We start from the raw sequence: 25,095 nt of genomic DNA on the forward strand, positions 1-25,095 counted from the left end.
TCCTTCACTTCTCCCAGCCTGGGAGCTCCGCAAGGTCGGGGGTCAGCCTTTGATCCCCAGTTCTCAGCCCTCTACTCTCATCTCCTAGAAGCCCAATCAGCATTTGTCAGACTGACCAGGAGCTGAAATGCATGCTGGTGGCATGAAAAGGAGGCTGACAATAGAGGAAGCCTCGGTCCCACAAAGATGAAATTTGTGAATATGACAGAAGCAGGAACTACAGACACAGGCTCTGGAGTCGACTGTGGGGCAGATGACTTCCCTTCCCTGAGCTTCGGGTTTCTCATCTGTAAAGTGGGGGTAATAACAGTACCTCCCTTGGAGGGTCCCAGTGAGGACAGGATGAGGTAACACTGAGGACCCTGCATCACACAGATACCCATCCTTTAAAGATCTCTCCTTCTTCCATAAACATTCAGTCAGCACTGACTGCCCCACTCACTGTGCCACGTGACAAGGACCCAAAGCCCCCTGAGCCAGTGTCCCAGTCAGTCCTCAAGCTTCTCTCTGTGTAGCAGGAAGACAACACAGAAAAGGGAAGCGTTGGTTGTTAATGGGGCCAGAGATCTGTTGACCTTCCTCACTGCGTGGGGAAGTGGTAGGGAGCACAGGCTCTGGGCTCAGACCCAACGCTGCAGCGGACATTTACATGTGATGTGACCTCAGTTAAATCTCATAATCTCACTTGGGACCTGAGTTTCTTCCTGCATAAAAATGAGGATCAAAATAAACCCTGCCTACCTCCTGGGGTTGTTGGGAGAGTTAAGAGCTATTTTAAAACATAAGCTGGATTTGGTAAATTGGTGCAGCCACTATGGAAAACAGTATGGAGGTTCCTCAAAAAACTAAAACTAACTACCATGTGATCCAGCAATTCCACTCATGGGTACATATCCATGAAAATGAAAACACTAACTTGAAAAGATACATGCACCCCAATGTTCATAGCAGCAATATTCATAATAGCCAAGACATGGAAGCAACCCAAGTGTCTATCAACAGATGAACAGATAAAGAAGATGTGGGGTGTGTGTGTGTGTGTGTGTATAATGGAATATTACTCAGCCATATAAAGAATGAAATTCTGCCGTTTGCAACAGTGTGGATAGACCTAGGGAGTATTACACTCAATGAAATGTCAGACAGAGAAAGACAAATACTCTGTGTTATCACTTATATGTGGAATCTTAAAAAAGACACAAACAAATGTATATGATAAAACATAATTAAGACATTCTGCCCTGCCATGCCCTGCTCTCAAGAGACACAAGTCATCTCCCCCAGCAAATGGGCCCGGCCTGCAGAGGAGGGCGGCATGCGGCTCCACTTTGCCCGGCTTTCAGAGCACGCCACCACTCCGACCAAGGGGTCTGAGCGCGCCGCGGGCTATGACCTGTACAGTGCCTATGATTACACAGTACCACCTATGGAGAAAGCCCCTGTGAAAACAGACATTCAGATAGCTCTTCCTTCTGGGTGCTATGGGAGAGTAGCTCCTCGTTCTGGCTTGGCTGCAAAACACTTCATAGATGTAGGAGCTGGTGTCACAGATGAAGATTATAGAGGAAATGTTGGTGTTGTACTGTTTAATTTTGGCAAAGAAAAGTTTGAAGTCAAAAAGGGTGATCGAATTGCCCAGCTCATTTGTGAACGGATATTTTACCCAGAAATAGAGGAAGTTCAAGTTTTAGATGACACTGAAAGGGGTTCAGGAGGTTTTGGTTCCACTGGAAATAATTAAGATTTATGCCAAGAACAGAAAATGAGAAAATGTGCTTTTTCCTTGAAAATAAAGACTTTGCTTTAAAAAAAAAAAACATAATTAAGGGATTAAGAGATATAAACTAGGTATAAAATAGATAAGCAACAAAGATATATATATGGCCTGGATTTGTTTTAATCAAGTATGGTGAGACACACAGACACAAAATTGGCTGTTATGAAGGAAGCAGTTTATATTCACAAAACCATAAAAACAAGATGCCCAGCACTCCATGCAGGGCCATTCAGGGAGGCACCAGGGTCAGTCAGGAGGCAGAGGGATGGAGGGGGAAACGTGGGCAGGAGCCTTTGTTGTAGTTTCTGTGAGAGAGACAAGGCAAGGGAGAGCAGGCAGGTTTAGGATCAGCTGGTATGAATGATGTCTGCGGGCTCTGGGGATTAGGGGCTGTCCCTAGTTGCCTGGTACCTGGCCCTGGGATGAATACGGCAGAAGAACATGGGCCTCCTGGAGCATGAGAGCCACATGGAGGAGGTGGTGGGGAGTGTGGGCTCTGGACTGGTTGGTTTGCATATGACAGGCGAGCTCCTGGGCACGTCCATTGCTCTTCTAAGAACTGGCAGCCCTGGGAGGGACAGTCTCTCCCTGGTCAGTGAGGCCCCGGATGTCAGAGCATCAAGAATACAGCAAATAAGGAAACATAGCCAATACGAGTGCAAAGCACCCGACACACAGGAAGGAGGAGATGTCATCCCTGCCTGTTTCAACTTTGTGGGGCCTGGGTCTCCCTCTACTTGCTTCACATAGTGAAGCAAGCTGAGAGTCTTCCCTTCCCAGCTGGACTCTAGTTCCTGGAGGGCTCACTGCACGCCTGCACCCAACCAGGGCAGGAGAAGCCTTCTCTGGGCCCCTCCCTGCCTGCAAAACAAGAGGAAGTAAACAGAGTGCTGATGTCAGCAGAGGCCCGTGGACAGCCCATGGGAAAGAGCAGAGACCAAGACCTTGCCCTTCGTCCCTCCCCCTTCCCTGTGCTCTTTCTTTGCCTCGTGTGTCCTGCCTCACCTCAGGGGCCACACTCACATCCCTCCTGCCTTTGTTTCCCCAGACCCTGAGAAGTGGCCAGCTGAATGAAGCACAATGAATGACCCCCCAGGATGGGCTGTGGAAGGAAGGGGAAGTGAGGGAGGTTAACGGGGGTGGTTGGTGGGGGAGGGGCAATCGGGGCAATTTTGGGTAAGCGCCAAGCTCACGAGGCAGACAGACCCGAGTGTGGTCCAGATCCAGACCAGAGGGAACCAGAGTAAGTGAGGTCACCTCTCTGAGCCTCAGTGTCTTCCTCCGTCAGATGGGAATCAAATTCCTTCATCTCACAGGATTGCTGTGAAAAGTAAATGTAACACACAAAGCAGGTTCCCAGCATCAGTCCTTGCCCCAGGGCAGTGGTTCTCAAACTTCAGCAGGTCAGGCTGGGGCCTGAGAATTGGCATTTCCCACAAGTCCCAGGTTGATGCTGCTGGTCAACACTGTGATACCTGTGAATGGTATGACTATGTCAAATGGTAGATGTATGTTCAACTTTTTAAGGAATGGCCAAAGTAGTTGTACCATTTCACATTCCCACCTGCTGTGGATGAGAGCTCTGGTTGCTCCACGTCCTTGCCAACAGTTAGTATGGTTGGTCTATTAATTTTAGCCATTTAATAGATGTATGGTGGTATCTCATTGTGGTTTTCATTTGCATTTCCCTAATGACTTATGATGTTACACATCTTTTCATGTGCTTATTTGTTACCTATGTATCTTCTTTGATGAAGTATCTATTCACATCTTTAGCTCATGTTTTTTTTTAAAATAAATTTATTTATTTTTATTTTAGGCTGTGTTGCGTCTTCATTGCTGTGCGCGGGCTTTCTCTAGTTGCGGCGAGCGGGGCTACTCTTCGTTACGGTGTGCAGGCTTCTCATTGCGGTGGCTTCTCTTGTTGCAGAGCACAGGCTCTAGGCACGTGGGCTTCAGTAGTTGTGGCACACAGGCTCAGAAATTGTGGCTCACGGGCTCTAGAGCTCAGGCTCAGTAGTTGTGGCACACAAGCTTAGTTGCTCCGTGGCACGTGGGATCTTCCCGGACCAGGGCTCGAACCCATGTCCCCTGCATTGGCAGGCGGATTCTTAACCCTGCGCCACCAGGGAAGCCCTAGCTCATGTTTTTAATTGGAATTTTGTTTTCTTATTAATCTTTGAGAGTTCGTTATATATTCTGGATACAAGTCCGTTGTTAGTTACATGATTTGCAAATATTTTCTCCCTATCTATATCTTGTCTTTCACTTCCTTGACAGTTTCTTTTGAAGAACAGAAGCTGTTAATTTTGATGAACTCCAATTTTTCAATATTTTCTTTTATGGGTCATGCTTTTGGTGCTGAATCTAAGAAATCTTTGCCTAACCCAAGGTCACAAAGATTCTCTCCTATGTTTTTTTCTTCAGTTATATAATTTTAGGACTTATATTTAGGCCTACAATTCATTTTGAGCTCATTTTTGAATATAGTGTAAGTTCTGTTTTTTTTTTTTTTTTTAATTTTATTTTATTTATTTTGGTTGCGCTGGGTCTTATTTGCGGCTTGCAGGCTCCTTAGTTGCAGCACGTGTGCTCCTTAGTTGTGGCCGGTGGGGTCCTTAGTTGTGGCATGCATGTGGGATCTAGTTCCCTGACCAGGGATCGAACCCACATCCCCTGCATTGGAAGGCGGATTCTTCACCACTGTGCCCCCAGGGAAGCCCCAGTTCTGTTAGTTTTTGTGTTGGGTTTTTTTTGTATAGAAATATCAAATTGTTCCAGTACAATTTGTTTAAAAGACTATCATTTCTTCACTGAATTGCCTTTGCATCTTTGTTGGAAATTAATTGATCATAAACGTGTGGGTCTATTTATGTACCCTCTGTTCTGTTCCAGTAATCTATTTGTCTTCCTTGATGCCAATACATCTTGATTACAGTAGCTTTGTAATAATAAGTCTTGAAGTCAGGTAGCATAAATCCTCCAAATTTGTTCTTCAACTGCAAAGTTTTTTTGGCTGTTCTAGGTAGTTAGTTTTCTATAGGAATTTTAGACTTGTCTTGTCAATTTCTACCAAAAAAACCCCAAACCTACTGGGATTTTGACTGAGATTGTGTTAAATCTACATATTATCCGGGGAGAATTGACGTATAACAGTATTTAGTCCTCTTATGTGTGAAATCTCCATTTATTTGTCTTCTTTAATTTCTCTCAGCGATACTTTGTACTTTTCACTGTTCAGATTTTGCACATCTTCCATCATATTTATTCCTAAATATCTGGCATTGTTGATAATATTGTATATAGCATCGTTTTCATCTCAATTTCCAATTCTTTGTTGTTAGTATATATAAATAAAATTGATTTCCATATATTGATCTTGTAAACCTGCTTAACTCACTAATAGTTCTGGTAGTTTTTTTGTAGATTCCATTGGATCTTCTACATAAATAACCAAGTCATCTGTGAATAAAGACAGTTTTACTTCTTCCTTTTCAATCTGGATGGCTTTTGTCTCAATTACTATACCTGCAGGATTTTAATTTATAGAGGTGACTGACTGACAACTCAGAGAGGTCATTGAAAGAAGATTTCTTTTTAAGATTTATTTTATTTATTTTTGGCTGTGTCGGGTCTTAGTTGCAGCACGCGGGATCTTCATTGAGGCATGCGGGATCTTTCATTGCAGCGCGCGGGCTTCTCTCTAGTTGTGGCATGCTGGTTTTCTCTCTCTAGTTGTGGCGCGCAGGCTCCAGGGCGTGTGCGCTCTGTAGTTTGCAGCACGCAGGCTCTCTAGTTGAGGCGCAGGAGCTAGTAGTTGTGGTGCGTGGGCTTAGTTGCCCCGTGGCATGTGGGATCTTATTTCCCTGACCAGGGATCGAACCGGTATCCCCTGCTTTGTAAGGTGGATTCTTTACCACTGGATCCCCAGGGAAGTCCTGAAAGAAGATTTTTATTACTTATATTTCCCAAGGGGAGGGTGTACACCACCCCTTATAGGTAGGGAAGCACCAGAGTCATTCAGGAGGCAGAAACAAGAATGAGGATAGGGACTTCCCTGGTGATGCAGTGGTTAAGACTCTGTGCTCCCAATGCAGGGGGCCCGGGTTCAATCCCCGGTCCAGGAACTAGATCCCACCCATATGCATGCCGCAACTAAGAGTTCGAATGCCCAAACTAAGGAGCCCACCTGCAGCAATTAAGACCCACTGCAACCAAATAAATAAATATTTTTTTTAAAAAAGAATGAGGATAAAGAAAACAGTTTTTATTATGTTTTCTGCAGGAAAAACAAGGCAGGACAAAAAACAGTTTAAGATTGGCTAGTTTGAATAATTCTGGTGGGTGTTGGGCTATAGGTGCTTTCCTTAGTTGTCTGGCACCTGGCCCTGGGTTGATTTAGGGCAGGGGAAATATTGGGTTGCTGTGTGAGAGTTAGATAAAGGAGGTGGTTTAGAGTACGGGGCCAGGAGTGGATAGTTTGTATATGAAAGGCGTGTTCCCAAGAAAGCCCTTTGCTATCTATCTCTAAGAATTAGCTAGATCTGGAAGGAGCAGTAACTCCCTGGTCCGTGAGCAGTAACTCCTGGTCTCCCAGATGTCAGAGCATCAAGAATACAGAAAGTAAGAAAACAGAGTTAGTACAATTAGCCCTGTCATAAATGGATGCCAAACAGATAAAAACAGAATCTAAGAAAATACAGCTAGAAAATTTTTATTTCTGTTTCTTGCCTTATTACATGGGCTAGAACCTTCCAGCACAACGAATGGAGATAGTGAGAATGCACATCTTTGCCTTATCACTAATCTTGGGGGGAAAGCAAGAGTAAGGTGAGGTGCCATGGAAGGGGAAGAGGCTGGGGCAGTGATGGACGTGGCCAATGAGGAAGGGAGGATGGAAACTTGGGAGAAAGTGGGGAAGATCTAAGGCAGTGGTTCTCTCTCTCATGTGGTCCATGGCTCATAGCCCTCACCTGTCCCTGCTGCTATCACACAGTTTCTGACCTCTCCCTCATGTCTCCCTCATGTCTACCTGGGCTAAAGGGCTGCATTTAGGCTCTGCCCATCTTTGAATCACAAAACTCCAGGCCCTCCTCCTCCCACAAGCCTCCTCTGTGAGTAGAGCCACAGCACCAGGCTGAATCCCAGGCCCTCCCATGCCTACTGGGGAAGGGAAGATGAACAAACCTAGAGACCACGTGCCATCCCTGAGCAGAAACCACACCTCACAAATCCCACCCTCATGGGGCTCCAACTGGGTCCAGGGGCCTGAACATGATGTGAAATGTGCAACTTGCATCTAGGGAGAACTTCTGTGGAAGCAGCAGGGCCTGAGGGCACCTGGACAGTAGGTGTTTGCAAAGGTTACCCAGAGCCTGTTTTGTAAAAGTTCTGTGCTGCCTAAGAGAATGGGCAGTGGCGCCCCCTGGCGGGGTCCAGCCCCCTCCTCCGGAGGCCAGGCAAGGAGGAGACATTCCAGGTCCCAAGCTAGTGGGGTGAGGCAGGAATAGAACCCAGATGTCTCCCCACACACAGGGCAGGTACCCTCTGAAGGCACTGCCAAAAAGCCAGTGGGTCCCTTTTCCTCTCTTCTGCCCCCCTTTCCAGCTGTTACCAATTCAGCCCAAGCATCTTTCACAGCCCAGAGGACTCCATGATATTAAGACTCTGTGCCTCATTTTCCCCCTGGGTAAAATGGAGATAGGAATACATTCATCACAGAATGTTGTAAAGCTGAAAAAGAGAAAATGGATGTTCAAGGCCTGACTCAGATAAGAGGGTTCCATGAAAGTGCAGAATCACTCTTCTCGGGCCTGGGAGGAGAGGTAAGAAAAATAGATGCAAAGGGAGGGTGGAGGCTGCTTGGCTGGCTATGGGAACATTATGGAAAAAAACTATTAGAATTGGGGGAAAACTAAGAAAAGGAGAAAGGAAGCTGGTCTGTTTTTTTCCACCTCCAGAGAACTAATGCCACTTCCTAATGAAATCATGTCTTCCCCTGCCCTCCTTCTACCCAGTACCAATGCCAACGTCATGCTGGGGAGGGGGTGAGCAGAGTCTCCATCCCAGCCAGCCCTGGGGGGTCACCAAAGTTCCCAGCCCCCAATCTCTCACCCCGCCCACCACCAGTCACAGGCGGGCAGGGCCTCCATCAGAGAGGGTCCCAGGGACTGTCACCAGGATGGCTCATGACTGCTCTGACCTTCATCCCCTCTGTCCAGGGAAGGCTCTGGATGAGCCAGGGTCGCACAGCTGCAGATGGAACCCCCTGAGAAGCGTTATTAAATACAGCCTCCGGGCTCACCCCCAGAGCTCTGCACTCACAGGGTGAGGCCCAGAGATTCTGTGGTGCCGCCAGGAGGAAGCGTCCAGAAGGAGCAGAAGACCCTGTGGGCTCAGCAAGACTGGAGTTCAAGTCCTGGACCCGCCACCTCAGAGTCCTGGACGTGGGGCAGGGCGTGTCGGAGCCCCGGTGTCCTCCTTGTACAGTGTGAGGACAGAGGGCCCTGCAGATCCAGTCTTGCCTCTGTGGGTGGAGGCGTGGCCTCCAGAAGGCCCACCCTCTGGGTAGGTGGGAACCTGCGCCCACCCTCACCTCCTCACCTCAGGGAGGGTGTGAGACTGCACACAGGGAGCAGAGCAGGGCGGGAGGGGCCTGGTGGGCCTTGGTTCTACCTGGGGACTGAAGGGGGGCACTGCAGTGTCCCCTACCTGGAGAGAGAGAGACCACTAGCATGCTGGGTGCCCCTGGTGCCTGGGCTGGGGGCTGAGGCTTGACCACCAGCAGCTCCCTCCTCCTCCTGCTCTCTAAGGGGCTGTAGCTGGGCAGGGACTCAGGGCCGTGGACCTCTCCCTGAAGGAGCCTGAACTGGTCCTGCTGTCGCCCCTTTCCCTGGGAGGAGAGAGACACTCACAGAAGCAGAGAAAAGGAGAGAGAGACACACAGAGACACAGAGACTGACTCCTAAGGAGATGCCAAGGGGGTGGCAGAGGCAGGGAGCTGAGGGAGAGAGGAGAGGCCCCAGCTGGCCCAGGTCAGGACCAGCCCCTCAGTGTGCAGAGGGGGGCAGGGAGCCCTAGATCATGGTTCCCTTTGCACTGACCACAGAGAGGCCATTTTGCAATATAGGAAAAGAAGCCGGATTGATAAAGGAAGTGCCAGTCACGGCAGGGGTGGGCGGGTTTGGGGAAGGCCCCTACCCTCCTCAGTCCTCTGAAGGAGCCTGGTCGTCGCTCTCCTGGTGCTGAGATTCCCCGCAGGCAGCCCCTCCACAGGCCTCCCCTCTGGCCTTGAAGGCTCTGCTTGTCTTCTCATCCCGGGAGGAGGGCAAGGCCATGGGTCTGCCCCTGCTGCTGCCCCTGCTGCTGTCCCTGGCATCTCTGCAGGCAGGTGAGAGGCCGGGACTGTCCTGCTCTGCCCAGGGCCGCAGGGACCACCCCCCCCGGGGAGGGGCTATGGCTGGGTGTCTGTAGAAGTGTCCCCTGGGGTAGCCGGCCAGGCCTCCCACCCCCAACAAACAAAGAGCTGGTCCCACAGTGCCGGGTCCCCCCAACCCCTCACCCTCCTCCCCGCCCCAAGCCTGGAGAGGGGCTCACCCAGGCCAGAGGGCCAGTCCTACCACCTGTCACACATCCCCTTGTAGGTGAGTGTGGCTGACGGTCTGGGGTCACCTTCAAAGTCTCTCCCTCTCCCTCCCTCCTCTAGGTCACTGTGCAGAACCCATTCCAAACACTGACTTTGGGATGAACCAACCAAAGAAACTCTCAGCCCCCAAGGGTGGCTCCATCCACATCCCCTTCTCCTTCTATTACTCCTGGGAATCAGCCAAGGTTCCCAACGTGAGAATATCCTGGAGATGGAAACACTTCCATGGGGAGTTCATCTACAACACAACCCCGCTGTTCATCCACAAGGATTTCAAGGACCGGCTCCTCCTGAACTGGACAAAGGGTGGGAAGAGCGGCTCCCTCCAGATCTCGAAACTGCGGTGGGAGGATGAGTCTAGGTACTTCTGCCAGGTGGAGGTGGACACACTGAGAAAAGGCAAGCAGACATGGCAGTCCATCGAGGGAACCACACTCACCGTCATCCCCAGTGAGTCCAGCTGTCCTGCCTGAGGCTCTTGGAGGCCACTGGGGTCTTGTCTCCCAGGCCTGGCCCAGGCCCCCTCTTCCTCTCTTCTCTCAAACTCCTCTCCCTGCCCCCTCTACTCCTCCCCAGGCCTCTATCAACCCCTTTTCACCTTAATCTTCCCAGCCCTGGGCTGCCTCCCTTGCCCATCCTCCTCTCTGCCCTCCAGATCCAGCCCCCTCCCTCATCCTCAGGTCTCCGCCCTCTGGGCTCCCAGCTATTCTCCTTTCTTGCTCCAAGCTGGGGCTGCACCCTCCCCTGCCCTCACCCCATGTCCTCCAGGTGACTTGACATCTTTGGGATGCGGCTGCCTCCCCTTTGTCATGTGTCCATGTGTGGAGGCTCAGCTACCCCATGTCTGTCTCCCCACGGCCATGAGCTCAGCCCACACACACAGTAGGTGTGTGGTGGCCACCAATGGTGGCCTGAGGCGTCCCGTGTCCCCATCACCTGTTTCCCATCTCCCCCTTCCTTCTGCTGCTCTGCTCCCCAGAACACGGCCCTCAACGCTCCCACCCCCACCCCATCTCTTTCCCATCTCCTCTTCCCCCTCTTCCATCCTCTTTACCTCCTTGCCTCCCCCCACCTCTACCTGTGTGGTTCTCGTCACACTGTCCCCGTTGTCCACCCTGATCTCGCTCCTCTGTCCTGGTCATGACGAGGCAGCAGCAGCGGTAACGGCAGCTCCCGCTGACTGTGCCCTGCGTCCCGGCTGGACACCTTGGCAGCATCACCCCAGCTAAACCCCAGCTAACCTTCCCCACGACCCCGGTAACAGTCGGCCCTGCTGCCATCCTCCTGTTACAGGAAGGGAGACCGAGGCTCGCACAGCAAACACCTGCCCAAAGTCACTCCTGGTGCAGGTGGGGTTTGACCCCAGTTTAACCCCAGAGCCTCCCTTGTTAACCATGAGTTGCTCGGCCTCACCTACTGACCTCATCATCTTGGTGTCTTGACCTCTTTTTAACCTAATAATGGAAACGTTGCATTAACAGATCTCCGTCTGTCACTCAGTGGGGCATTGGAACTTGCACCTCAGTGTAACTATCTCCAGAGCAGGGGGGAGGGGGTTCTCTCTGACAGGCAATGGCAATAAGGGTGTTGTTGTCTGTAATTTTTTAGAAAACTAATAATTGACTAAGACAGTCATAATCACTTGTGCTGGCAGTTGTAAACAGTGTCCATGATGGATTACTGCTGTTGGCCGGAAAGACACTCTCCTTGTCTCCCCTCTTGGAAAACCACCGCCCCTTCTTGACCACTATGCTCGTTTAAGAGCAAACAGATAGTGACTCACAATCCGAATTAAGCAAGACAGCCTTGGATTAATATTTCCTGCACCTCCTCCATATTCCCTTAAATCAGGGGTCCGCAGCCCGTTAGGAACCGGGCCGCACAGCAGGAGGTGAGCAGCGGTTGAGTGAGCGAAGCTTCATCTGCCGCTCCCCATCGCTCCCCATCGCTCCCCATCGCTCCCCATTGCTCCCCATCGTTCTCATTACCGACAGAACCATCCCTCCCCGCTTCCGAGGAAAAACTGTCTTCCACAAAATCGGTCCCTGGTGCCAAAAAGGTTGGGGACCGCTGCCTTAAATGACCTTTTCTGACAGATTTTTGGTCTCCTTAGATCCCTCTTCTTCTTTTTCTAATTCCCTAATTTCCTCTCTATTCTTTATTTTTATTATTAACGTACAACATTATCTTTTGAATGTTTACTTTTTATACTTTTCATTGTAAAAGTAAAGCATAAATTCTGGCCAAGATAGAGAGTTATATGCACATGTTTACCTCCACTCCCTCCCCAAATCTACTAAAATGACAGCAAAGGGAATTTTTAGACAAAAACCAAGAAGGACAAAAAAATTGCAAGCTAGGACAAAACCAAAATTTGGGACGCTGGAACAGTCAGCTCTACCCACCACCAGAGCCTCCCATCAAGCCTCTTAGATAGCCTCAACCACCAGAGGGCAGACAGCAGAAGCAAGAAGAACTACAATCCTGCAGCCTGTGGAACAAAAACCACATTCACAGAAAGACAGACAAGATGAAAAGGCAGAGGGCTATATACCAGATGAAGGAACAAGATAAAACCTCAGAAAAACAACTAAATGAAGTGGAGATAGGCAACCTTCCAGAAAAAGAATTCAGAATAATGATAGTGAAGATGATCCAGGACCTTGGAATAAGAATGGAGGCAAAGATCGAGAAGATGCAAGAAATGATGAACAAAGACCTAGAAGAATTAAAGAACAAACAAACAGAGATGAACAATACAATAACTGAAATGAAAACTACCCTAGAAGGAATCAATAGCAGAATAACTGAGGCAGAAGAACGGATAAGTGACCTGGAAGACAGAATGGTGGAATTCACTGCTGCGGAACAGACTAAAGAAAAAAGAATGAAAAGAAATGAAGACAGCCTAAGAGACCTCTGGGACAACATTAAACGCAACAACATTCGCATTATAGCGGTCCCAGAAGGAGAAGAGAGAGAGAAAGGACCAGAGAAAATATTTGAAGAGATTATAGTCGAAAACTTCCCTAACATGGGAAAGGAAATAGCCACTCAAGTCCAGGAAGCGCAGAGAGTCCCATACAGGATAAACCCAAGGAGAAACACGCTGAGACACATAGTAATCAAAGCGGCAAAAATTAAAGACAAAGAAAAATTATTGAAAGCAGCAAGGGAAAAACAACAAATAACATACAAGGGAACTCCCATAAGGTTAACAGCTGATTTCTCAGCAGAAACTCAACAAGCCAGAAGGGAGTAGCATGATATACTTAAAGTGATGAAAGGGAAGAAACCTACAACCAAGATTACTCTACCCAGCAAGGATCTCATTTAGATTTGATGGAGAAATCAAAAGCTTTACAGACAAGCAAAAGCTAGGAGAATTCAGCACCACCAAACCAGCTCTACAACAAATGCTAAAGGAACTTCTCTAAGTGGGAAACACAAGAGAAGAAAAGGACCTACAAAAACAAACCCAAAACAATTAAGAAAATGGTCATAGGAACATACATATCGATCATTACCTTAAACGTGAATGGATTAAATGCTCCAACCAAAAGACACAGGCTTGCTGAATGGATACAAAAACAAGACTCATATATATGCTGTCTACAAGAGACCCACTTCAGACCTAGGGACACATACAGACTGAAAGTGAGGGGATGGAAAAAGATATTCCATGCAAATGGAAATCAAAAGAAAGCTGGAGTAGCTATACTCATATCAGATAAAATAGACTTTAAAATAAAGAATGTTACAAGAGACAAGGAAGGACACTACATAATGATCAAGGGATCAATCCAAGAAAAAGATATAACAATTATAAATATATATGCACCCAACATAGGAGCACCTCAATACATAAGGCAACTGCTAACAGCTATAAAAGAGGAAATTGACAGTAACACAATAATAGTGGGGGACTTTAACACCTCACTTACACCAATGGACAGATCATCCAAAATGAAAATAAATAAGGAAACAGAAGCTTTAAATGACACAATAGACCAGATAGATTTAATTGATATTTATAGGACATTCCATCCAAAAACAGCAGATTACACGTTCTTCTCAAGTGCGCACGGAACATTCTCCAGGATAGATCACATCTTGGGTCACAAATCAAGCCTCAGTAAATTTAAGAAAATTGAAATCATATCAAGCATCTTTTCTGACCACAACGCTATGAGATTAGAAATGAATTACAGGGGAAAAAACGTAAAAAACACAAACACATGGAGGCTAAACAATACGTTACTAAATAACCAAGAGATCACTGAAGAAATCAAAGAGGAAATCAAAAAATACCTAGAGACAAATGACAATGAAAACACGACGATCCAAAACCTATGGGATGCAGCAAAAGCAGTTCTAAGAGGGACGTTTATAGCTATACAAGCCTACCTAAAGAAACAAGAAAAATCTCAAATAAACAATCTAACCTTACACCTAAAGGAACTAGAGAAAGAAGAACAAACAAAACCCAAAGTTAGCAGAAGGTAAGAAATCATAAAGATCAGAGCAGAAATAAATGAAATAGAAACAAAGAAAACAATAGCAAAGATCAATAAAACTAAAAGCTGGTTCTTTGAGAAGATAAACAAAATTGATAAGCCATTAGCCAGACTCATCAAGAAAAAGAGGGAGAGGACTCAAATCAATAAAATTAGAAATGAAAAAGGAGAAGTTACAACAGACACCGCAGAAATACAAAGCATCCTAAGAGACTACTACAAGCAACTCTATGCCAATAAAATGGACAACCTGGAAGAAATGGACAAGTTCTTAGAAAGGTATAACCTTCCAAGACTGAACCAGGAAGAAATAGAAAATATGAACAGACCAATCACAAGTAATGAAATTGAAACTGTGATTAAAAATCTTCCAACAAACAAAAGTCCAGGACCAGATGGCTTCATAGGTGAATTCTATCAAACATTTAGAGAAGAGCTAACACCCATCCTTCTCAAACTCTTCCAAAAAATTGCAGAGGAAGGAACACTCCCAAACTCATTCTATGAGGCTACCATCACCCTGATACCAAAACCAGACAAAGATACTACAAAAAAAGAAAATTGCAGACCAATATCACTGATGAATATAGATGCAAAAATCCTCAACAAAATACTAGCAAACAGAATCCAACAACACATTAAAAGGATCATACACCACGATCAAGTGGGATTTATCCCAGGGATGGAAGGATTCTTCAATATACGCAAATCAATCAATGTGATACACCATATTAACAAATTGAAGAATAAAAACCATATGATCATCTCAATAGATGCAGAAAAAGCTTTTGACAAAATTCAACACCCATTTATGATAAAAACTCTCCAGAAAGTGGGCATAGAGGGAACCTACCTCAACATAATAAAGGCCATATATGACAAACCCACAGCAAACATCATTCTCAACGGTGAAAAACTGAAAGCATTTCCTCTAAGATCAGGAATGAGGCAAGGATGTCCACTCTCACCACTATTATTCAACATAGTTCTGGAAGTCCTAGCCACGGCAATCAGAGAAGAAAAAGAAATAAAAGGAATACAAATTGGAAAAGAAGAAGTAAAACTGTCACTGTTTGCAGATGACATGATACTATACATAGAGAATCCTAAAAATGCCACCAGAAAACTACTAGAGCTAATCAAGGAATTTGGTAAAGTTGCAGGATACAAAATTAATGCACAGAAATCTCTTGCATTCCTATACACTAATGATGAAAAATCTGAAAGAGAAATTATGGAAACACTCCCATTTACCATTGCAACAAAAAGAATAAAATACCTAGGAATAAACCTACCTAGGGAGACAAAAGACCTGCATGCAGAAAACTATAAGACACTGATGAAAGAAATTAAAGATGATACCAACAGATGGAGAGATATACCATGTTCTTGGATTGGAAGAATCAATATTGTGAAAATGACTATACTACCCAAAGCAATCTACAGATTCAATGCAATTCCTATCAAATTACCAATGGCATTTTTTACGGAACTAGAACAAATCATCTTAAAATTTGTATGGAGACACAAAAGACCCCGAATAGCCAAAGCAGTCTTGAGGGACAAAAACAGAGCTGGAGGAATCAGACTCCCTGACTTCAGACTATACTACAAAGCTACAGTAATCAAGACAATATGGTACTGGCACAAAAACAGAAACATAGATCAATGGAACAAGATAGAAAGCCCAGAGATAAACCCACGCACCTATGGTCACCTAATCTATGACAAAGGAGGCAAAGATATACAACGGAGAAAAGACAGTCTCTTCAATAAGTGGTGCTGGGAAAACTGGACAGCTACATGTAAAAGAATGAAATTAGAATACTCCCTAACACCATACACAAAAATAAACTCAAACTGGATTCAAGACCTAAATGTAAGACCAGACACTATAAAACTCTTAGAGGAAAACATAGGAAGAACACCCTTTGACATAAATCACAGCATGATCTTTTTTGATCCACCTCCTAGAGTAATGGAAATAAAAACAAAAATAAACAAATGGGACCTAATGAAACTTCAAAGCTTTTGCACAGCAAAGGAAACCATAAACAAGACGAAAAGACAACCCTCAGAATGGGAGAAAATATTTGCAAACGAATCAACGGACAAAGGATTAATCTCCAAAATATATAAATAGCTCATTCAGCTCAATATTAAAGAAACAAACAACCCAATCCAAAAATGGGCAGAAGACCTAAATAGACATTTCTCCAAAGAAGACATACAGACGGCCAAGAAGCACATGAAAAGATGCTCAACATCACTAATTATTAGAGAAATGCAAATCAAAACTACAATGAGGTATCACCTCACACCAATTAGAATGGGCATCATCAGAAAATCTACAAACAACAAATGCTGGAGAGGGTGTGGAGAAAAGGGAACCCTCTTGCACTGTTGGTGGGAATGTAAATTGATACAGCCACTATGGAGAACAATATGGAGGTTCCTTAAAAAACTAAAAATCGAATTACCATATGACCCAGCAATCCCACTACTGGGCATATACCCAGAGAAAACCATAATTCAAAAAGACACATGCACCCCAATGTTCATTGCAGCACTATTTACAATAGCCAGGTCATGGAAGCAACCTAAATGCCCATCGACAGACGAATGGATAAAGAAGTTGTGGTACATATATACAATGGAATATTACTCAGCCATAAAAAGGAACGAAATTGAGTCATTTGTTGAGATGTGGATGGATCTAGAGACTGTCATACATAGTGAAGTAAGTCAGAAAGAAAAACAAATATCATATATTAACGCACGTATGAGGAACCTAGAAAAATGGTACAGATGAACCAGTTTGCAGGGCAGAAGTTGAGACACAGATGTAGAGAACAAACGTATGGACACCAAGGGGGGAAAACCGCGGTAGGGTGGGGATGGTGGTGTGCTGAATTGGGCGAGTGGGATTGACATGTATACGCTGATGTGTATAAAATTGATGACTGATTAAAAAAAAAAAAGTCTTCTCTAAATAAGAAAGCAAAAAAAAAAAAAAAAAAGCAGCAGCAGCAAGAATCTATAGGAAAGAAAAAAAAACCCACAATTGGGGCCTTCCCTGGCGGCACAGGGGTTAAGAATCCCCTTGCCAATGCAGGGAACAGGGGTTCGAGCCTGGTCCGGGAAGATCCCATATGCCGCAGAGCAACTAAGCCCGTGTGCCACAACTACTGAGCCTGTGCTCTACAGTCTGCATTCCACAACTAAAAAAAAAATAATAAAAATTTAAAAAAAATAAAAAAATTTGGGACGCTGGAAACAGATAGATGAATGTAACTGGCTCAGGAGATCAGAGTGGTTAAACACTAAGCCACCAGCGGGGACACCAAGAAGGAAGGTGATTTACACTGGAAAAAGGGTCAGGAATGGCAACCCCTAATATCCCTGAAGGTGGGTATGGAAGCAATCCAGATTATGATTGAGATTAGCATAAGGTTTTTTGTTTTTTGGCTGTATTGGGTCTTTGTTGCTGCGCGCAGGCTTTCTCTAGTTGCGGTGAGCAGGCTTCTCATTGCGGTGGCTTCTCTTGTTGCGGAGCGCGGGCTGTAAGCGCACAGGCTTCAGTAGTTGCGGTGTGTGGGCTCAGTGGTTGTGGCGCACGGGCTTAGTTGCTCCGTGACATGTGGGTTCTTCCTGGACCAGGGATCGAACCCATGTCCCCTGCATTGGCAGGCGGATTCTTAACCACTACGCCACCAGGGAAGTCCCTAGCATAAGGTTTATGTTACTATTTTACAAAATGAATTAGAATTGCATTATTTTCCATATTTCTATGTTCTGGAACCTTCTGTCTGGGAATTATCTACTCCTTAAATTTTCACAAGAATTTATCCATTAAAGCTTCTAAGCTTGAAATCTCTATGAAAGGTAGTTCTTTAATACTGTTCTCAATTTCTTCTTTGTCTATCCATTAAAGTTTACTATTTCTTAAATTAATTCTTTTAAATTTTTGTCTCAGAAAATCATCCACTTCACAAAGGTTTTTAGATTCTCAACCTATAATTGAGCACACATGCACTCATGATTTCAACAGACTCTTTGTCACTATTAGGTTTGCAAGAGTCTTGTCTGTTTTCTTATTTGTTTTTCCCTAAATAACCACTTCCTGAATTTTTTAATCCTTCTGCTGTTCTGTTTCCTTAAGAATGTATCCTATCTAGGTTTTCATTACTTTCTATGAAAACTGTGAGTTTCCTTAGAAACTCCTCTCTGTTTTGGGTACTCTTTTCTTGGATACTGAACGTTTCATTCATTTAAAAAATATCTTCACATTTAAAATAATGAAAGTTTTTAATACTGTGAATTCAACTTTGAATGTAGCTTTAGTTTTGTAGGGTTTTTCACATGCGTTCCTATCACTTTTATTTTATCTGACATGTTAGTATAATTAAGTAATTTTTCTTTGATTAAGTTAATTTTTAAATTATAAAATCTTAGTTGAGGGATGGTATTTACACTTTTATTATTAATTTCTAATAAGAGTGGACAGTGAATTTGGTCCACACTAACCCGAAGACTTTATTGGAATTTAGGTTTTTTTCCTTTGGGCTGGGTATTAAGTAATCTTTTAATGGTCTATTAAAAGAGGTGCAATCTGTTTGTAGGACTTAATAAGTTAACCTTAGAAACGCATTCCAATATACATTAGGTGCAGACAAATACTGTTTGATTCGACTTATAGGAGGTACTTAGAACAGTCATATTCACAGAGTCAGAAAGCAGATTGGTGGATGCCAGGCTGGGGGAAAGGTGATGGGGAGTTAGTATTTAAAGGGGACAGAGTCTCAGTTTAGAAAGGTGAAAAATTCGGGAGATGGATGGTGGTGAGAGTTGTACAACAGTGTGAATGTACTTAGCGCCACTGAACTGTAGAGTTAAATATGATTAAAATAGTAACTTTCATGTTATGCGTCTTTTACTACAATAAAAAAAATTTTTTTTAATCCTGTGATTTAGTTCACCTATGGGTGGGTGATAAAATGAGGTTCTGAGATCACGGCACTAATCAGTGGTAGGGTCAGGATTTACACAGAGTGATGAGGATTCAGAGCTTCCAGCATCTGCCCTTGTTACTCCCCTCCCTGTGGGAGAGCTTCAGAGACTTGCTCCCCACCCTCCCACATTCCCCAAACTAGGGAACAAGATGTGACAGCTTCACCCAGATACCTCCAGCCCTTCAGTGAATAATTTGCATATTTCTCATGTCTTCCCAGCTGCTAAGCCAACCACCCTGGGCTCCACTACCCCTAGCATCAGGGTCCCAGATGGCAAAAAGAGTTCAGAGTTGTGGTCCCTAAGTATGAAAACTACAGTTGGGTTGTCATTGGCCAGCGCTATGCTCAAAATCGCGATTTTGGGATGGATCATGTACCTCAGGTGGAAGAGAAGCAAAGGTAAGTGGTCTGGGACCTCCAACCTCTCCCCAGGATTCCCAGCTAGGTGTTTCTCAGAACCCTCCTGCATCAGAATGATCCAGGTGTCCATTAAAAATGCAGATCCCACATAAGACCATAAAAATGAAAACAAAACAAACAAACAAAAGAAAAAAACAAACAAAATGCAGATCCCTGATGGGCCTGAGGTCTGGGCTTGGGAATCTGCATTTTTAATGATCTGCTCAGGTGGTATTTGTGTGTCATCAAGTTTGGGAACCACCACTCCAGACCAATCCCTCTTCATAAACCTGATCACTTTCCAGTTCTGGATGCTTGACTTAATCATTTCTCAGTCCTCGCTTTTGGTTCATGGGAGGGATGCTCTGCCCTGGGAAAAGGAAAGTGAGGGCAGAAGGAACAGGAAGTTGGCTCCTATTTCCCAGGGCCTGGCTTGTAAATGGAGATACAAAAGTAAATAAAGCCCAGGCCCTGCTTTCAAGGAAATGGGGGATAAGAGGATATGGGGAGGACAGTTGCCTCAAGGGCTAACTGACCCACTTAGGAAGAGCTAGCTTGGGAGGGGAAGGAGGGGTAATCAAGGAGGACTTCCCAGAGGAAGTGACTCCTGCAAAAAGTCTCCAAAAATAAGAAAGAATTAGCCAGGCAAGTGGTGAGGGTGCTGTAGAGGTCACTGTCCTTCCAGGGGAAGGAAACCATTCTGGGAACTCTAAGTAGCTCAGGGCTGTGGAGGAGGCAGGAGATGACAGAAGATGACCTTGGAAATCACACCCCAGAGCCTCTGATCCCAGAGGCAAAGTGAAGCAGCAAAGTGGCAACCTTAGCTTGGCCTTGTAGATACACAGTCTGCGGTAGAGGGGCCGGAGGTGGGCCAGCCTGGGGTCACTCTAATGCTGTGGCAGCGTGGATGGAGGGAGAGGGCCAGATCCTGGAAAAGTTTAAGAGGGGAAACCAGTAGGACTTGATGATTGGATTGATAGAAGGATGAGGGAGCAGGGCTTAGTCCCATGTTTCCAACTTGGGTGAGTGAGGCCATGGTGAGCCCAAGTAAAATAGGGGCATAGGAGGTCAAGGACCATGACTGGGAGAGAAGGATGATTCTTGAGTTTGGAATAGTTTATATTTGTGTGGCATGTGAGTAGAGATGCCCATCAGAAATTTGGATGTATGCATTCACAGCTGAAAGAGACCACAGGGTTAGAGGCATTAATTATTTATGCCACAACACCCACCAAAATTGATTTGAAATAATTTTTTAAAAATGTGCAATGAGAGATGAGCCCTGTGAAACAGTAAAGCTCAGAGGTTGAAAAGCATAGAATCTGGCATGCCTGCAGCCAAATCTGCTTCACACCCTGGCTGGGTAAACTCTGGCACTATGATATGACTGCTCTGAGCCTCAACTTACTCATAGGTAAAATGGGAATAAAAATAGTACTTCCCTGGGGTTGTCATGACAAACAAAAGGCATTTAGAATAGATCCTGGTGCAGAATAAGCACTATATGAGGATGAGGACTTATAATTAATAAGTTACAATAATTAAAATGATGTAATTCTGGCATATGATAAACAGATGGAATAAAAGTGAAAAGTCAAATACAAGCAGGATGAAAACAGTTCCAAATATATGAGGGAATTTAGCAGGTTAAAAGGAAGCATTTCTAATCTAGGGGGAAGGATGAATAGTTCAATACATGGTCCTGGAACAATGGAGTAGCAGCTGAGAAAGAATAATGTTATCTCCCTACCTCATAATTTGCACCAAAATTGAAGATATAAATGAGGAAAAAATAACCCTAGTACTAGTAGAAAGCATGTGAAACTATTTTACAACCATGGATTGAAGATGACCAGCCTAAGTATGAAAAAGTCATGAATAAAAATATTTATAAATTCAATTACATACAAATTGTTTTTTAATTCTGCAGAGCAAAAACCACAGTGGTTGTGTCCTGGGAGTGAGGATGAGGGTCAGAGACAAAGAGAAAATGTGACGTAGTCACCAAGGAAATGCAAGATGGTATTTGAGGACCAACTCAGATGAGAAGACATAAATCTGTACAAGCATCACTGCACATGATTATGTTTTCCCCCAGCAGTATTCAAGCATGAAGGTTTAGAAACATTTAGGAATTACTGGTTAGAAGTTGTGTTCAGCTGCTAGCACCAAAGTCCAGAAGGAACAGTAAGTTCAATAACACAGAGTTTACTTTTTTCCCCTCATATAAAAGGATGTGGAGCCAGAGAGCAGAAGCTACCACCTATAAGCACTCAGGCTTCTACCTTTCTGCTCACTGTCCTGGATCCTGGCTTCTATCCTAAAGGTTACCTCATGGTTCAAGATGGCTGCTAGGACTCCAGCCATTATTTCTGAATCCAATCAGGGATAAAGGAGGAAAGGACAAAAAGACAATTCCCCAGTTGTCTGTCCTCCTTTTAAAGAGCATCTGTGAAGTCCTACCCACAACTTCCCTTTATATCTCACTGGCTATATTTAGTCATAGGTCCCACATCTATCTGTAGGGGGGCATGCTGCCACTCCAAATAAAATCAAGGTTCTGTAACTGAATAAGAAGAAGCAAATGGATATTGGGATAAACAAATAGCATTCCCTGCCTTAGGACACATCCAGGACTGAAGATGTGTCAGCAAGTGTGGCAGAAGGACAGGGGAACACAGGAGGTCAAGGAGCCAGTGAGAGGGCAGAGATGGAGAGTAGAGGGCTCAGCAGGGAGCCTGGATAACCTGAAAGAAAGTGGGTCATCAAGAGACAAGAGTTCAGTGAGGTTAAGCACAGGTACAGAGGGATGATGACAAAAGAGAGTTGGAAGGAAAGACAGTAGTAGCATAAAAATGATACTAGCATTTACTAGGTCAGAGGTCTCAGCTCGAGTGATTTAAAAAAAAAAAAGGCCCAGGGTGTGGCTGAGTGGAGCAGAGGTCACTGGAGCTGGGGGAAGTGGGCAAGTCCAATGTGTTCAGAAGGTGAAGGGGCGCAGGAAGAGCTGCTCTCCTGATGGGTGTTGAGGACAAGGCAGGACAGGTGTGGGCAGCCTCAGGGTGCCTGCTGGGTGCAGGCTCAGGTCCCAGGCCCTTCCCAGGTGGGTTTCAGCCGAGCTGCTTCGCTGCTCTGGTCTCTCCAAGGATGAGCTCAGGGTGGGACGGGGCAGAGAAGGCAGGCAGGAGACAGGCCTCCATGGATGACACATTGACACACTGTTGGTCCCCCTACAGGTCTGCAGACTAAAGCCAGAACCCCAGCCAGGTGAGCGCTTCTCCTCCAAGGGGGGAGGCGGGGTGCTGTTTTGTGAAGCAGGAAGTTTCCTTCTGAGAACAGCACTAGGGAGCCTTTCACAGCCCCTCCCCGCCTGGACTCTCCATCCACACCCTCCCAAGTCCCCTAACAGGCCAGGCTCTTCACTTCCGGAGGCTCCAGCTCTTTGAAAAATCGAGAACAGTGGACCAGCACTTTCTCTGATTCTTTCCCGGAACATCTCCCTCTGTCTTTCTCTGGCTCCCCCTTTCCTCCTTCATCCCCAGTTCTCAGCCTTTTCCTCTGTTCATCCTGGTTTCTCTCCACCTCATCCTTCCTGAACACACCTACCACCTCCACGTTCTGTCCTCTTTCTTGCTCCTCATCCAATCTGTCCTTTTCCCCTGTGACGCGCGACCTCCAGCTGCTCCGCCCTCTGCCTTTTCTCAGAGCAACTTCCCTCCCGGCTCCCAGCCTGGCTCCCTCTCCTCGGGCCCCAGCTCCTCTTCCTTTCCTGAGCTCTTACCCTCCTCATGGCCCACCTCTTTCCTTTCTCCATCTTTCCTTCCACTTCCAGGCTTTTCCTTCTCGCAGCCTCTCCCTCCTTTCTCTCCCTCCTGACTCTTGACAGCTGCCCTCCTCGGACCCCTCCCCATGGCGATGGCATCTCTTCTAGGGACCAAGGCCTGAGCACCGCCCAGGGGACCTGAGATTAGCTTCCTGGTTCTCATGCTCCAGTTTTAACTGAGGCGCTGCGGCAGAGAGGACAGGAGCTCCCCCTCCTGCTTCTCCTCCCTGTGCCCCTGCAGTAAAGCCGCTTCTCCAGAACAATCCACCTCAGTCAGCACTCAGGGACAGGGCTACACCGCAAATGACCCCTCAACCCCGTCCAGGCGGCCTCCTTCTGAGAGCCTCAAACCTCTGCCTTCATCTTCCGAGTGCATCCAGGCAGGTCACAGAGACCCCACCAAGAGAACCAGCCCGATGCAGGTGGTAACTCTTTTCTGCCCAGCCTCTGACACATCGCCCCCCTCCTGTTCCCACACAGGGGATCCTTCCAAAACCCGGAGGAGAAATACGAGAACATTGGGAATAAAGGTAGGTCCTGCTGTCATCATCCCCGCTCTCCACCTGGGCCTTCCTTCCTCCCCACACACCCCCTCCCCACACACGTGCCCTCAGCATCCTCCTCTCTCCCCCGCCTCACCCACCCTCCCCCAGACCCTGTTCCTGACCTAAAGATGACCTCACTACTGGAGCCCCCTGCCCACTTCTCTACCCTTGCTGCCAGGCCACCTAACCCTGGCACATCTTGATTTTTTCTAGGACAACATGCAGGCCCCAAGCCTGTATGTTGTCCAAGCTGGACACCAAGGTAAGCAGCTCAGATTAGGTCCTGAAAGAATTAAAGGGAAGTTTAGAGAAGGTGAGGTGGAAGAACAGAGGGACTGTGGTTTCGGCAGGGCATCAGCTGTGGGATTGCAGCTCTGAGATGGGACAGCTCCCCCTCTGCTGCCTAACCCCCCCCCCCTTTCCATTCTCCCCCAGGATGACGACATCTTCTATGCCTCCCTCGCCCTCTCCAGCTTGACCTCACCAGCAGCGCCTCCCCACCCGCCTCCCCAAGAGGGCCCCCAGGAAGAGACCCTATACTCTGTCTTAAAGGCCTAAGGAGTGGGACTGAGTGAGGACCTGCTTAGAGTCAGCTGCACACAGGGATCTCAGTTCCTCATAATCACCCTGGACAGACACAGACGACTCACAAGCCAGCAGGTGTTGAAGGCCACCAAGGACCTGAGAGACACATAGCCCAATGCGCCAGTTCCCTCTTCAACTTCCTAGCCCTTGACCACAAAAATAAAAGTCCCTGTACAATTTGCCTGAATGCATCTAAGGAGAAAGCTGACATCACCTTCAACTTCTGTCCTTCTTGCCATAAATGAACCATAATAGATAGCTCACACCCAGATCCCTCCCCTAGTCCTTTTGTTCAGTGACTGCCTCAGGCCAGGGACCAGTAAATCCCCAAACACTGGTAGTCAGTCTGGAACCCAAGGTCTGTCTCCTCATTTAACCATTCTACTTCCCTTATGATAATAATTAGCATGCATTGTTAGTGCTTTGCCTCATTTCAGCATCATCAAGCACCCTATATGGCACTGGAGGTACCATCTGAGGCAGGATAACAAGACCCAGAATGGTTACGGTGATTTTCCCAAGGCCATGTAGCTAATAGGAGGCTGAGGCAAGATTTGAACCCAGACCTGCCCTTCTCAATGTCCTTCTCCCAGGACTCTGGTGTCATCACCTTCCCAGTTCCCTATACTGACAGGCCTCCCACCAGAAAGCACCATGAGCCACAGTGACACAGAGGAGGAGGGAGAGAAGCCAAAAGAAAGCGTGTGGTTAGAGATGAACCAAATAAACTAATAACCTCATTTATTAATATATCAGCTGCACAACTCTGACCTTAGCCAACCAACCTCACAG

The 25,095-nt window shown here is 46.1% G+C and overlaps 3 protein-coding genes across 7 annotated transcripts in view; 2 read left to right on the forward strand and 1 right to left on the reverse strand.

Moving 5' to 3' along the window:
* The window catches only part of MBLAC1 (metallo-beta-lactamase domain containing 1), a 73,295-nt gene that overhangs the window by 35,192 nt on the left and 13,008 nt on the right, over window positions 1-25,095 (reverse strand). The window lies entirely within an intron of this gene.
* Window positions 1,247-1,762, forward strand: LOC133103726 (deoxyuridine 5'-triphosphate nucleotidohydrolase, mitochondrial-like). The gene has a single exon (XM_061209242.1). It carries the CDS (start codon window positions 1,247-1,249, stop codon window positions 1,739-1,741), a length of 495 nt encoding a protein of 164 aa, XP_061065225.1. The 3' UTR covers window positions 1,742-1,762.
* On the forward strand, window positions 9,002-24,466 carry LOC133103287 (paired immunoglobulin-like type 2 receptor alpha). Of its 2 annotated transcripts, XM_061208674.1 has the most exons (6): window positions 9,002-9,167; window positions 9,483-9,884; window positions 19,171-19,350; window positions 22,587-22,617; window positions 23,654-23,703; window positions 24,154-24,241. In XM_061208674.1, the coding sequence occupies exons 1-6, from the start codon at window positions 9,113-9,115 to the stop codon at window positions 24,156-24,158; spliced, it is 723 nt and encodes a 240-aa protein (XP_061064657.1). In that variant the 5' UTR covers window positions 9,002-9,112; the 3' UTR covers window positions 24,159-24,241. The 2 variants fall into 2 exon arrangements, with proteins under 2 accessions (XP_061064657.1, XP_061064658.1); XM_061208675.1 differs by lacking the exons at window positions 19,171-19,350; window positions 22,587-22,617 and having other exon boundaries at window positions 9,483-9,872; window positions 24,154-24,466.

This window comes from Eubalaena glacialis, chromosome 13 (genome assembly GCF_028564815.1).
Source record: "Eubalaena glacialis isolate mEubGla1 chromosome 13, mEubGla1.1.hap2.+ XY, whole genome shotgun sequence".
Lineage (NCBI taxonomy): Eukaryota > Metazoa > Chordata > Mammalia > Artiodactyla > Balaenidae > Eubalaena > Eubalaena glacialis.